The 13,757-nt window shown below is 32.3% G+C and overlaps 3 protein-coding genes across 3 annotated transcripts; all 3 read right to left on the bottom strand.

Annotated features, from left to right (window-relative positions):
• Window positions 1–2,925: 2,925 nt before the first annotated feature.
• LOC133283579 (uncharacterized) lies at window positions 2,926–4,268 on the bottom strand. The gene is made up of 3 exons (XM_061480459.1): window positions 4,111–4,268; window positions 3,896–4,014; window positions 2,926–3,169 (listed from the first exon to the last, which is right to left on the bottom strand). Exons 1-3 carry the CDS (start codon window positions 4,196–4,198, stop codon window positions 3,008–3,010), a joined length of 369 nt encoding a protein of 122 aa, XP_061336443.1. The 5' UTR covers window positions 4,199–4,268; the 3' UTR covers window positions 2,926–3,007.
• A 974-nt stretch (window positions 4,269–5,242) lies between these two features.
• LOC133283582 (uncharacterized) lies at window positions 5,243–7,629 on the bottom strand. Its single transcript, XM_061480462.1, has 2 exons — window positions 7,489–7,629; window positions 5,243–5,658 (listed from the first exon to the last, which is right to left on the bottom strand). The coding sequence occupies exon 2, from the start codon at window positions 5,621–5,623 to the stop codon at window positions 5,330–5,332; it is 294 nt and encodes a 97-aa protein (XP_061336446.1). The 5' UTR covers window positions 5,624–5,658; window positions 7,489–7,629; the 3' UTR covers window positions 5,243–5,329.
• Window positions 7,630–10,506: 2,877 nt separating this feature from the next.
• LOC133283547 (protein HEAT-STRESS-ASSOCIATED 32) lies at window positions 10,507–13,154 on the bottom strand. The gene is made up of 5 exons (XM_061480415.1): window positions 12,907–13,154; window positions 12,537–12,728; window positions 12,234–12,444; window positions 10,880–11,103; window positions 10,507–10,771 (listed from the first exon to the last, which is right to left on the bottom strand). Exons 1-5 carry the CDS (start codon window positions 13,027–13,029, stop codon window positions 10,661–10,663), a joined length of 861 nt encoding a protein of 286 aa, XP_061336399.1. The 5' UTR covers window positions 13,030–13,154; the 3' UTR covers window positions 10,507–10,660.
• Window positions 13,155–13,757: the final 603 nt, after the last annotated feature.

Below are 13,757 nucleotides of genomic sequence, written 5' to 3'. Positions count from 1 at the left end.
TGAGAAAAGGAGTAGAGATTGTACTTTTTTTTATTTGGAATAGAAAAGAAAAATCTGAATCTGATGATGGAAAACTAAAAGTTTACATGTTTTGCTCGGATGCAGCAACGTGCTGTAATAACCATAACCAGATGCCAGAGTTCAAAGGTTAATGACTCAATGGCATCCCAAGTGATATTCAATAGGACCACGTACACATCTTGGTTCCAACCCACCTCTTAAGCCATTTGCCAATTTGTTCCACTTCCCATCTCCTATCTCCTCCCATTACATTTTACAGCTTTTCGTTCTGAATCATTACATTCAAAATCGGTTTTTAATTGATTTTAAATCAAAACTGATTTTCAATTATAAACCGGTTTTGGAACTGGTTTTAAACCGGTTTGGATAAATAAAAACCGGTTTAAAAAAAAATCGGTTCGGTTTTAAAACCAAACTGTTTAAAATCGGTTCGATTCTGTTTTTGTCAAAATCGGTTACGAACCGCTCCATGCACACCCCTAGCTAAGGGTATGGTCTATATTCTACAAGGACGTGAATTCAAATCATGTAATATCTCCTGAAAATTCTTAAAGAGGTTGAGTGGTCCTGTTTGATCCTAATAGAATACTGGTGTCTAATTCCACTTAAATTTTTATGGATTAAAAAAAAGGTTTCAATTTACTCACTTATGAATTATAGTACTATCCATCGCTTAAAAAGAAAAGCTATATTTGAAAGGCTCAATTATATTAAAACGGACTAAAATATATAATATAATTTTTTTGGTAACATATAAATTATTTCTTTTACTATAACTTTAAAATAGAAAGGATCAAATAATAACATTCATTTTTTTTTAGGCAACATCATTTCAAAATGAAATATTTTGAATGTTGCTTTAATCCACTCTTCTTTCTATTAACATTAGATTTTATATCTTCAATACATCAAAAATAATTTGTTTAGTATTCCTTCTTGTTTATGAAATTTCTTCTTATTACAAAATAAAGGCTTACATATTATGCATGGTACAAAGTATAACGCATATCAATTCCTCGAAAAAAGATTAGTGTAGCTTTTTAAAATAGAAAGAAATACATTATAACACTCGGGTTTAGATGAAATCTTTTGGATGCGGCGTTTGTTATAATTTTTCCCACTAATTTTTCTACATGAAAAATAATCTGTTTAGTATTTCTTCTTATTTTTAGAATTTCGTCTTATTTAATTACAAAATGAAGGTTTACATACTATTACATGATACAAAGTATAACACTCATTAATTGTATAAGAAAGATGAGGGAAGTTATACTTCCAATTTTTTTTTTTACAACTTCTTACAATCATATCTTAACACTGTTGATTTTCGCTAATCAACGGTTATTATTTTCGCAAATTAAACTCATTAATTAATTATAAATTCACAATAAATGATAACCGTTGATTGACGAAAATCAACAGTGTTAAGATATGGTTGTAAGAGGTTGTAAAAAAAAAGTTGTAAGTATAACCGTTCTCAAAAAGATTAATGTAACTTTTTGAAATAGAAAGGATTTCATTATAACATTCTGTTTTAGATGAAATCCTTTTCGATGTTTTATATCTCTTTTAATTTTATTTTATTTTTGATATAGTAATGTAGAAAACTTGTCAATAAAAAAAAAAATTGTTTTGTCTTCTACAACCAAAATATGAAAAGAAAAAGAAGAAAAGTTCGATTTTGATGCCTTCGTTTTATCTCTTTCTTATGTCGAGTGTTGCTTGCATTTAACTTTATTATTACTTACAAATCAATGTTTAAAGTTTACAATCCTTCAATTTTTATTTAATCAGATTTGTTCTTATAATTAACAAGTTAAGATTTACTTCCTGCATTAGTGTTTAAAGTTGCAGCGATTTTTCACAAATATAGAAGAATGACTTATACTCATGTCTTATTGAATTATATTTAATTTCAAACATTATGATAGACATTTTATCAACTTTTGATTACAACACTAGTGTTGAATAAAAAAGGAAAACTCATAAGCATAAATAAACTAAATTATTGTTATTCACGAAGTAATCATTTAGGTCAAACACAATCACCAATAACTAAGCAAATCAAAATCAAAGACGCAGTTACTACCCAAAAGCATTAGATGATTAAAATACAAAATATTTATGTGATAAAAAAATTTATGTGATTACTTATGTTGATTGTATTAGTCTTTGTGTACAAAAATTTCCCACAGAGCAAAGGAAATGAACGAGTGTAATGCATCTACTTGTTGCAGATGAAACATATCAAAGACAGAAAGAGCTAGTTCCTTCTGCTACCCTTTGAGGTTGAAGCCAGACCCATCATGTCCAGAACAGGTTTTCTATGTATGATGTTTAGTATTGATATGCTTCTGACTGCTGAGAGAAATCAGAAAGGACTCAACTGGGAGAAAGTATATAAAAAGTTACTTTACAATGATTATCAATCCTCATTGAAAAATCCTGCAAGTGTAGTTTGATATATTTCATAGAACAAACCATTACTTATTGTGCCAAAGATATTTAATTACATGATCAATAACGTGCCAATGTTCTATACAAGATGATGGAGGGACCATAAATCAAGTGACTAAAATTTCATCAAGAGAAAGAACCATTAAAACTAAAGTCATTGCAGTTTTATAAGTTATTAGAAACTTTATTGGCCAAGTCTTCTGAGTGCAAAATTCAATGTGAAGACAGAAGACAGCACAAAATAAATAAGAATGAAAATCTTGCTCTCTAGCATCTTCAATTTGATATAAACTTTCTTTGGTCTACAAAAGTCACAGGCAAAATCAGAAGTCAAAACTCATTTATTGACACAATTTGATTCTCATCATTCAGGCTTGTCCAAATGGGAAATATATAGTATGCTAGCGTAGTACCTACATCCGGCCAATAAAAACATGACACCTGTGCTGAAATGCTTCTTAAAGAGAGAGAGAAAAAAATAATATTAATATTATGCCTATGTATTCCCGAAAATACATAGTCTATAATTTCATTTTAAATGGGAGTAGTTCCCACTACTCTGTGCGACGGTAGTCCTAAACTTGCTCTCGTCCAAATGACCATAAAGTTCTTCCCAGTTATCTGAAGCTTCTTCTGGCGTCCGAAAAGTCCAGATATGTGACTTCGATTTCTCACGAATTTCCAGAACTTCCTGCACGCAGGAGTTACAGCATGTTACTCAAAGTAATAGCCGGATAAACTGCCATGCCAGATCTAATAAACCACGCAACTGTGCCATAGCACATGGTAAAACGATCAACAACAACGAAAAATCATAAAGGTTCATCTTATATAAATAGTTATTTTCTTTTCCGTCCAGCTTGACGAGCACATGGTAGAATGATGAATATAAAAAAAATACAATAACACCAACTAACATTAACTAAGAGCTCTTGCACATTTCATGTTGCAGTACTGTTCATCATTCACAGAACAGAACAGCATAACGGGCATCAATTAGAAGGGCAAAACTAGCAATGAAGAGAATTTCAAAGACAGAGTTGAAAGGACAGGTTCCTTAACTCTCTAATCTCACAAACATGAAATAACATAAAACCAAATTCTAAATACACATATACCAAGTAAGCCACTCCATATCAATAATTCCATGCATTGATGTCAAATGTCAATTACCACACAAAATGCTATATCATCATTGAAATATGCATTCAGTCACTAAAATTAATCCCAACTAATTTCACTAACGGAATACATAATTCATATATTTATAAGGTAAGTTCTATCAACGCTATATTTTTTATGACTAACTCGAATATTTTAACCCAATGTCTAAAAAAGTTTTCAGCATATAATAAATAACATCCAATAATTACATTATTGTTGCATATCAATTAATGAGGATGAAGTAGGAACCAACCTGGACTTGAGAATTGGGTTTGGTCTTGAGCATTAAGCAGTCAACCAATGCTTTCCATTTGTCGGAACAATTATCAAGAACACCAAGCCTGTAATACTGCTGCATTTGATGAACCGGGGCTGCACACATTAAAGGCACAAACTTTATCAGTAATTTGATGACCCAATTGAGAAAAGACACCAACTTTTGAGGTTTTAGGGCAATGAGTATATTACAGTAGCAGAACCAGAGATCATCGAAGCAAGTGGTACACGATAATTTACGATTAGCTGTAGAACTTAAAGCTTCCTTCTCCGACGACATAACTATCTCAAAATCGGAGACCGAACCCCAAGTCCCTCCAAGTCTGAGATTTTTGCTAAATAGGAGTGGTAACGGATTAGGGATTTGATACACGAACTTATTCGGACTAACTTGATCAAACTGATATGATTGTGGATCGGGTCGGGTCCTAAGTATGGAGCAATTGATCCTAAATCCTAATTCCTAAATATGTTGAATAGATAATTTTAATCTGATACATTATTCAAAGATTTAGTTTTTAAGTAAGAGGAAGAATATTGTAACAATCAACTAGTGTTATTATTAATGTTACTACCAATTAATTTCACCATTGATCAATTATGTTGATACAATAATTATTATAGTTACTTTTTTTAATAATGTGAACAAATAATAATAAATAATTTGATTATAATATGAAAAACTTTTACATTTACAATAAATATAACCGTTGGATCAACATAATCGATCTAACGGTGAAATTAATTGGTAGTAACATTAATAATAACACTAGTTGATTGTTACAATATCCTTCCCCTTTAAATAATTATTATAGTTACTTTTTTTAATAATGTGAACATATAATAATAAATAATTTGATTATAATATGAAAAACTTTTACATTTACAGTAAATTAATTTTTTTTTAATAATTTAAATACTTTCTTAACTCATTTTGTATTTAAAATAGTTTATAACCAAATTTATTTTAGAAAGTTTTTGATACTTTTTTTCTTTTTGAATTAATCAAAACCTAAGCTGCACTAAATTATACACGTGTAGTGTGAGTCTGCCAAAGTCATTGTGAGAATTATTCAACTTCTTCCTGGTTTGCAACTCGGGATATGATCCAACATGATAACATTAGAAAAGGTCCATATTAAAATGAACCAACCGTATCACAAAAAAATAGGAAACGGAAAGCTTTGAATCAGCCATCAACATTGGAAAAACTCAAACTTGATTGGGCTAGTAGAAATTGCTTTCTTTCTACATGCATTGTTCATTTTAGCTCACAAAACAGTTTCTAATTATCTGTACATAATACGTACAATACTAACACTGTAGTGTACTATATTTCGATTTCATTTCACCCAGACTTGAAAAAAGCAAAAAAACAAAAAAGGACTCTCCACCATAACTTGCATTACAATCAGAAGTGTCTCAGATTTTTCAGTTTACGCTGGGCTATAGAAGCCTTAACCTGCTCCATATGACAAGAAGCTTTCTCAGGTCCAGTCAACCCATAGCAGGAGTCAGTGGCCCCTAAAGTGATAGCAAAATACAGATAAACAGTACAGAGGAGAAATAGTAGAACAAGAGCATATAAGAGGAAGCGGTGTCTCTTCAAGAGTGTTGACCAACTACCCAATTCATACTTTGTAAATTGCTTCCTGAAAGATGGTGACCTCATCCGAGGAGAAGACAAAATGGAGTCATGAACCATGGCTTCTACAACGACCTACTTAGGACAGCTTGAATCTGTACATCATATCAAACATTAGCAAGAGTGTTAGGAAATTCAATGCTCATGTAATAGCACGTATATTTGACTCCACAGAAAATAGAATATACAGCCTTTGGAGAAGTTAAACATATATGTGTGTGTTTGTATCTTCGAAATCAGAGTCACATTCCATCCAGAAACTATGAGGAAATATCCTTCAATAAAGAACAACAAAATGCTAATGCATCATCAAGATGAAAACATCTCAGTAGTAGATAAAGCCATAAGTTCACACCCATTTCATTAGTATCCAGGAAGCAAGAAGATGGCAAAATTGCAAAATTTAAGAGTTACACAATTTCTCTGCTGAATTTATGTTCAATCATCAATTAAAAGCTAACTAATAAATATCAACGTGTGTTACCTCAATGCAAGAGACTATGCTGAAAATGATTTCTACATGTTTCACAGCCATATAGCTGTGGAAAATCCTATATAAAATTAGACAAACCCCATATATTGAATAAATGGAAAAAAGCCAACTAAATTGCAGCACTTCCACACTACACAAAACAAGATGGTGAAAGCAATCTACTCAATCCCGCGCTAGACCTAAACAAACCCTGATAGGAAAGCATATACTAGCATACATTAAAAGGCCTCCGCAAAATATTAATCAGCAAACAACACTCCAAAAAATGGAACATTCAGAATTCCAATAGACTAAAGAGGCTGGTAGTGAATAAAAACACAATCAAAAGAGAATAACTCTACATTAAAAGAATGCAACCCCCAAAGACAACTAGAACAATCCTTTTACTCATGTTAGTAATATAGTGACTAATGAGGACCGAGAAAAGAGGATAGTTTTCTTCTTGTATAAAAGACGAGATATGAGAACTTCAGCTGTGGTTCCTTCTGTATGAATCAAACCTAAGCCAAATGTGTTCTTCATAATGTTAAAAATATGATATAAGAATCCTTATGGACAAACATGCCATGAAAGGAGCACATGATTCATCATTATATTGTTGTAATCCCAACCTGATTAAGTCACCACAGCCTACTATGGAAACAAGGAGTCAAAAAAGAGTATTATAAAATATCAAGAAGGAGCCACAGGCTTAGAACTCGCATGATTGTCTATTGCAAGAATAGCATATGATCAAGTCATCGTTTGTGGTACTCCTGAGCTCAATAAATATGGCTAGTAGACTTGCAATGTAAGGAAAAAAGCATCAGGCTGCATCGAGGTTTCATTATCTATAACAAATGCCAACATTATTCCCTTGCTATTTCATCAAAAAATTTATATCCTAAAACTAGTGTAGCACCCATGATTGCAATAACATGTGAGAAAATCAAATAAGATTCAAAGAGATCAAGATATACAAATACAAGGACAAAGCCTGAAACATAATGCCTCTGCCCGATGGCATTCCTTAGTATAGTAGATTCCAACACAGCATCAGCCAGGATGAGTATATTAACCCCATTGATCCAATCTACTGAAACCCATATCCCATTTAAACAAGAAAATTGCAAATTATGCAAATGCACACAACTTGATCTGAAAATTAAACAGGTTAAGACTATATTCGCAAAATGAATCTGTTACACCTGAATCAAATTGTGCCACCAATACCCGTACAAGAAAAATACCTTATTGTTTTTTTATTCCTTTGGCAATGCATACATGGATTCAGAACAAAATCTCACCCAAAAGCATATCCGACCCAAGATACTAACAAAGAATTCGCACATCTAAGCTAACAGTAATAAATGAGAACGTCATTGAATCGAAGAAAAAGAGAGAGTTATCATTGACCAAGAAGAAAAGAAAGAGAAGGAGATAGGGGAGGAACCTTGTTTCGCGTGAAATGGGTTGTTTTTTGTGAGGAAGAGCAACAACAACGTTGTAATTAAAACCACAGATGGAAATGGAAAACGGAATGTGTAATTATTATTATTAATCATATCATTTGTCATGTGAATGTGTGTGTGAGAGAGAGAGGGGAACCATCCGAATCCAATCAAGTCAAACAAACAAACGCTCTTTTTAGCTGTCACAAACTACTATTAACCCCTCCCCCAGTCCCTCTCGTCTCGTATACGGATTTTCTTTCTTTTTTTTTTGGTGCTACCCTAATATAAATTCGGTGCATCTATTTTGTATATAAAAAACTTTTATTCCTCTTCAATCCAATTCTTTTTTTCAATTCCTCTTTGAGTTCTTTTTTTTTTTTATCCTTTTTTAGGAGGGAGCATGGTACTAAGCTAACTAGAGCATTTATCAACCGATTCAAATCAAAGCGGTCGAATTGAAAAACTGAATTAACAGAAAATCAAAAAATCAAAAACCGAAACAATATCGCATAATTTAATTGGATTGGATCGGTTTTCGATTTGGTTGGTAAAAACAGATCCAATTCAAAGTAATCCAATGTATTATGTATTTATTAATTTTTTATTATCTATTTTAACTCTTCATGCGTTTTAAGACTTATTTTAGTTTGAAGACTTGAATTTTTAAGTGGTTTATAACTTTGAATGACTTTATTTTTATACAGCTAGAGGTTTGTATGACTGAAATTTTAGGCTTTTTGAAAAATTAAAAACCGATCTAATCCAAACCGAATAAAATTGGATTGGATTGAAAAAAAAATCTAAACCGAATGGATGATTAAATGATCAAACCGAAGGAATTAGATATGATGATTTTTACTTAAAAATTGATCCAATCTAGAGCACGAACATCTCTGCAATGCACACAAAAAGCTATACGCTTGGTTTGATATATATACATCTCTGCAATGCACACAAAAAGCTATACGCTTGGTTTGATATATATATATATATATATATATATATATATATATATATATAGAGGTAGGATACTTTGACACCGGTGTCAAATTTGAATTTTGACATCTCATCTGAGAGCCATTAGATAAAAAAAGATCAACGACTCTGATATTAAGCATGTGACACCATTAATCTTTTTTGATCTAATGGCTCCTAGATGAGGTGTCAAACACTGGTGTCATAGGATCCTACCTCATGTATATATATATATATATGAGAAAATATCCACCCAATGGGTGCAGCTCAGTTGGTAACTTGGCGCTGAGTTAGTGGGGTTGGATATGTGTTCGATTCCCGCTGAATGCATTCTTGGGGAGGGGGCTGGACCTTTAGCCATCACTGTTCCCCCGCACTCTGGATTAGTCCCATAGCCGGCTCAAAGAGTCGAAGCTCGTGGGGATACCGGAGGGAGCCAACTCGTCTCAAAGAGATAATTAGAGTTGGGTAACTCCAAAAAAAAATAAAAAATATTCTCTCATATTGTAAGAGAGTCTCTTATCAATGATCTTTCAATTTTCGTGCAAGATTTTCTTTTGCTTTATGATTTTTTTTTTTTGATAACAGCTTTATGATTTTTTAATAGATATGGGTCCAACACAAGATGTCTCTATAACATAAGATACATATTTCCTATTATAGGCGAAAATTGAAACCATATATTTATATATATATAGAGAGAGAGAGACAGAAATATTAATATTTCTCATGTTGTAGGAAATTAATTTTATCTCTTATATACATAAAAGTGAGAAAAAGAGAAAGAAAGAGAAAATATGAACCCTACATACTTTTATGTGTATGTAAGAGATAAACTCAAATTTGAAATTTGACACCTCATTTGAGAGCTGTTAGATCAAAAAAGATCAATGGTATCACATTCTTACAAATCAGAGTCGTTGTTCTTTTTTGATCTAACAGCTCTTAGATTAGGTGTCAAACTTTAAATTTGACGCCGATGTCAAAGGATCTCGCCTCACACACACACACACACACACATATATATATATATATATATATATCTTTTTTAATAAATAGAAAAGAGTGACAAAAACTTAAATAAAACTAATTTTGTTTATAAAATGTGTAAATAAGAATTTTTGGTACAAAGAATACTATTTTTTAAAGAATTAATTGATAAATCGGAGGAAAATTTTATAAAGAATTAACAATTTTTATTCCCATAAAAGATGTTAGAAGAAAACTTGTTTTTTTTATCGGTTTTATCACTATTGATCCACCTTTGTATAACTATGGTTCTCGTTTTATTTAACATAGAGGGTCCATTCCCGTTTCCTTTGATGTTTAGATACCTCAATGCGTTACTTAATGGTTTAATGCCCAAAAAAGAGTTGGATTTTTTTTTGAAAGAATTTTGTGCTCACGACTAACTGTGGTCCCAATTAGACTTAGATTAATGTACAACATAATTCTTGTATCAATTTGTGTGCTTAAGTTGAGCACATTAGGTTGATAAATTATTAATTATTACTATTTAGTTATCATAGTTAATTACTACTTAGTTACTACATGTCAATAATTTATGAACTTAATACATCAGATTCATATAAAAATTTCTCCTACCCCTGGTTTTGTCCGTAGTTTTCTTGAATTCATGCGTTCAAGTACAAATAGCCAAAAAAAAGAAAAAGAAAAGAAACATATAGCACCAAAATCATTTAACTAACTAATTTGAAAGACCAAAAAGTCCGTGCAAGCACAAGGAAGGCACATCTTTAGTTAATCTCAAATGGAGCCGAAGCCTTGAACCGCCAAGATTAACAAGAAAATTGAAACTGCCAACATATTAAAGTAGCATCAACAATGAGTTACCATGGATCAAGTTCTTAAACGCTATAAGGCAAGATTCTCTTTAGGAATAGAGCGCACACAAATCACCTTTTACCCCGAAGCAATACTATCATAAATTTGCGTGGATTGGTGCTGCTGAGCTTATCATTTCTGAATATGTTATGTTTTCTTTAGTATAGGATTAGTAGAGCTATTGTATGAACAATCCATGAAAAGTTTATGTGAACTTTTATTTCAATATCTCCATTTAAATTTTCTCTATGTTCGTTGAAGGAAATATGTAACACCCACTATAACAGACAACACAAGACTTTTACTTAAACAAGCCAACCCCCCATAGGGTGCCATAAAATTCCCATCACTTCAGAACAGGAAATATGAAGAACCGAGGACAGAAGCATGATTTCTACCCAAGTTTCGTCCCCTGAGGCATTCCACATCCACCACGTGCGAATGATCAATAAAGAGGTTAACCTGAAATAAGAGGTATACGTATAATATCAACAAAGCTGTAAGTTGGGTTTCTTATTCTTATTAGCAAAAAGGGCAACTATGCCTAGAATTATTTAGCAGACCATCTACCTTTGGACCATATTGTTTGATAAACCACTCGGACGTTCTCTGATTTGATGCTTCAAACATAGTCTTCTCAAGACCAAGGCGCCCTATGATCTTCGCAATGATATCTGCCCGCATATTATCAGCATGTTTGCAGACATCATCAGCATCAATCATTATCATGTCTGCACCTGCTTCTAAACATCTCTCAGCCTTCCTGATCAAGAGATCTACATCTTCTACAAATTCTGTGGCAAGAGTTTCAATACAAAGTCAAAACAATATATTATGTTGATTTTACATTTTTCATTGCCAATCAACCTTCTGTCCAAAAAAAATTGAAATATTATGTGCCAGTAACTAGTGGGTTGGAATTTCTTAAGCACCATTCAAAATGACTACAGCAAATAGTATCATGTAAAACACGTCCAACATCAATGAATTAGGAAATATATACCACATAGGTGTATTGACCCCCTATCCTGGCCTCTACCCATTTGATTCTACACACATTCTAAGCAGATCTGTCTAAAGTAATAAAGGTGACGGAATCCATAATAAGCATATCTTCTGCATTCATTCATCTGATTAAGCAATTTATCCAAATTGAAACCAAAACCCTTCAGAATTTAGATATTTTCATTTCTTATATGAACTTTTTTGTTTTCTATAAAAAATTTATTCTGAACTTTAACTTTATACTTCTGCTCAAAATCAGAAAAGGAAAGCTCATGCAGCAAGAAGATACAGACAAAGTAGCTAACTTTTATTTTTTTAATGTTACTATCATGCTAAGTACGTACAAAATTAACTATTAGATACTGGGTATGGAACATCCAATCAAATTGAATTGAAATTGAATATAGAAGAGGAATTGAATCAAGGACACAAACTGAGAAATTGTTCTATAAACAGAAATTTGATGCTAAAATGATTGGAACTTGAACATGCTTCTAGTGTAGTTCCAATTTTTGTTTTCATAATCTTGATTTCGGTTGACATTGCATGTCATTTGCTTAACCAAGCTTTGGGTTTCCATCATTAATTACTTCACATAAATTACCTGCACTGCCCTTCCCTTAAAAAAGAAAAAAACCTATCTATAGTACATTATTAAACAACCACATATCATATAAGGCTTATCAGCAGGCTTGTTGTAGACAAGGAATATCAGACATATTTCACAGATTAGTGCATTCTCTTACTAGATTCATGAAAATTATATCAGCACAATAGTATTGCCTGAAACAAAGAACATGTTTATCAAGACAATGTCCTGTACAAAGGACATGATTAATCATAAATATCTGCCTATTCTTCAATCATAGCATATCACTTGTTTCATATTTTATTAGTACAATCCAGAAGATATCCTTACCAAATGATCTAGGTGCTGGGGGAATATAAGCCCCATAAGCCCTATCACCACCTTTGGGAATATCAGACTCATTAAACTTCACTTCCAAATGAGGCTTAGCTTTAAGACCACCACTTTTGACCAAGCGAACAAATCTCAAAAGGGTTTCTTCAGGAATCTCAAGTGAGCCCACATTCAGCTCAACAGTGTCAAACCCCAACTGCTTGCACTCCTGATACAAGATCAATAATAACATGTAACTAAGTCAAGAACAAAAGTTCATCACAAAATAATAAAAAATTATTGAAAAAAGTGGCCATATACCTCCACATAATCTTTGAAACCTGATGGACCTTTACGAATCATATGCTCAGCCCAATCACCAGTACTAACATAAACATCATGCTGATGTGCCATGTCTATCACTTGTTTGATAAAAGTCTTTGGCATCAAGCTGTGAGAACCTCCAGAAAACTTCAACCCATCAACATATTCTCCCATAGATTCAAATATATCCTTCACAAAACACAACACAACACGTCTTCACTACACAACGCTAATAATAATTAAATAATTAAACCCATCATGATCCACCATAATCACTAGTAATCAAAGACCTTTAAGCTCAATTCAACCTGATTGTACAGGAAACAACAGAGTCATGAATTGAATGAGGAATGGGAAATGGGGTTACCTGAAGAACGTTGTGGCTAAAGAGAGTGTAATGAGGGCTTCTCATTTCAGTGACGCCATAGCGGCGAGGCTTGGTGGGGCGATCCTCGTTTTCGTCGAAATTTTTCCATCGGTATGCTGACATTGTTAGTTGGGTGAGGTGAGTGAGGAGAATTGAGAGGGAATCAGATTCCAGTTTAGTGTGGATTTGATAATCCCTTTCTCTCTTTCTTAGTTTCCTTCTCCTAAAAGCAACTTATTAGTTTATCCAAATGTGGAAGGTGGCAGAGGAAAAGAGAACAATGGAGTTCTTTCTAGAAAACGCTGTCACTATTCAAGGAGGTGGCAACACGTTACTTTTTTTTATTTTTCATATTAACAACTGTTTTGTTTTGGCTTTTGTTTGCGAGAGAAAAAAATGACGCGGTCAATGTTTTTATGTCTATGTGACAGACAAATTTGTCTATCTAAAAAATGTTTATTTCAAAAAATTTAAATATAACATTTGTCTACCTAAAATATTACTCATATAATATTTGTTCATTATCACTTCTTTCTTAAGTGATTACGATTAATATTAAATACTTATTTTTTTCTTTATTTTAACATGTGACATACTCGTGATGTTATACTATATTATTGCATATAAGTGTAAACTTTGTTTTACATTATGCATCAAAATGAAATCATTTGTCAGTGTAAATGAAATTGAATTTTGAAATATTATTAATATATACATTATCATATATTTTTCGTTTGATACCTTGTTTTAAAAGTTTTCTATATTAATAATTTAGGAAAAATAAAATAATTAAATAATATAGAGAAAAGTATTTCTCCGGTCACTGGAGATAAAGTTATCTCCAGTGAGCT

This window comes from Gastrolobium bilobum, unplaced genomic scaffold (genome assembly GCF_033153095.1).
Source record: "Gastrolobium bilobum isolate Gb01-03AN ecotype WA unplaced genomic scaffold, APGP_CSIRO_Gbil_v1 utg9509, whole genome shotgun sequence".
NCBI classification, from domain to species: domain Eukaryota; kingdom Viridiplantae; phylum Streptophyta; class Magnoliopsida; order Fabales; family Fabaceae; genus Gastrolobium; species Gastrolobium bilobum.
Note: the sequence above shows the minus strand (reverse complement) of the source record. Positions and strands in the feature narration are given on the sequence as shown.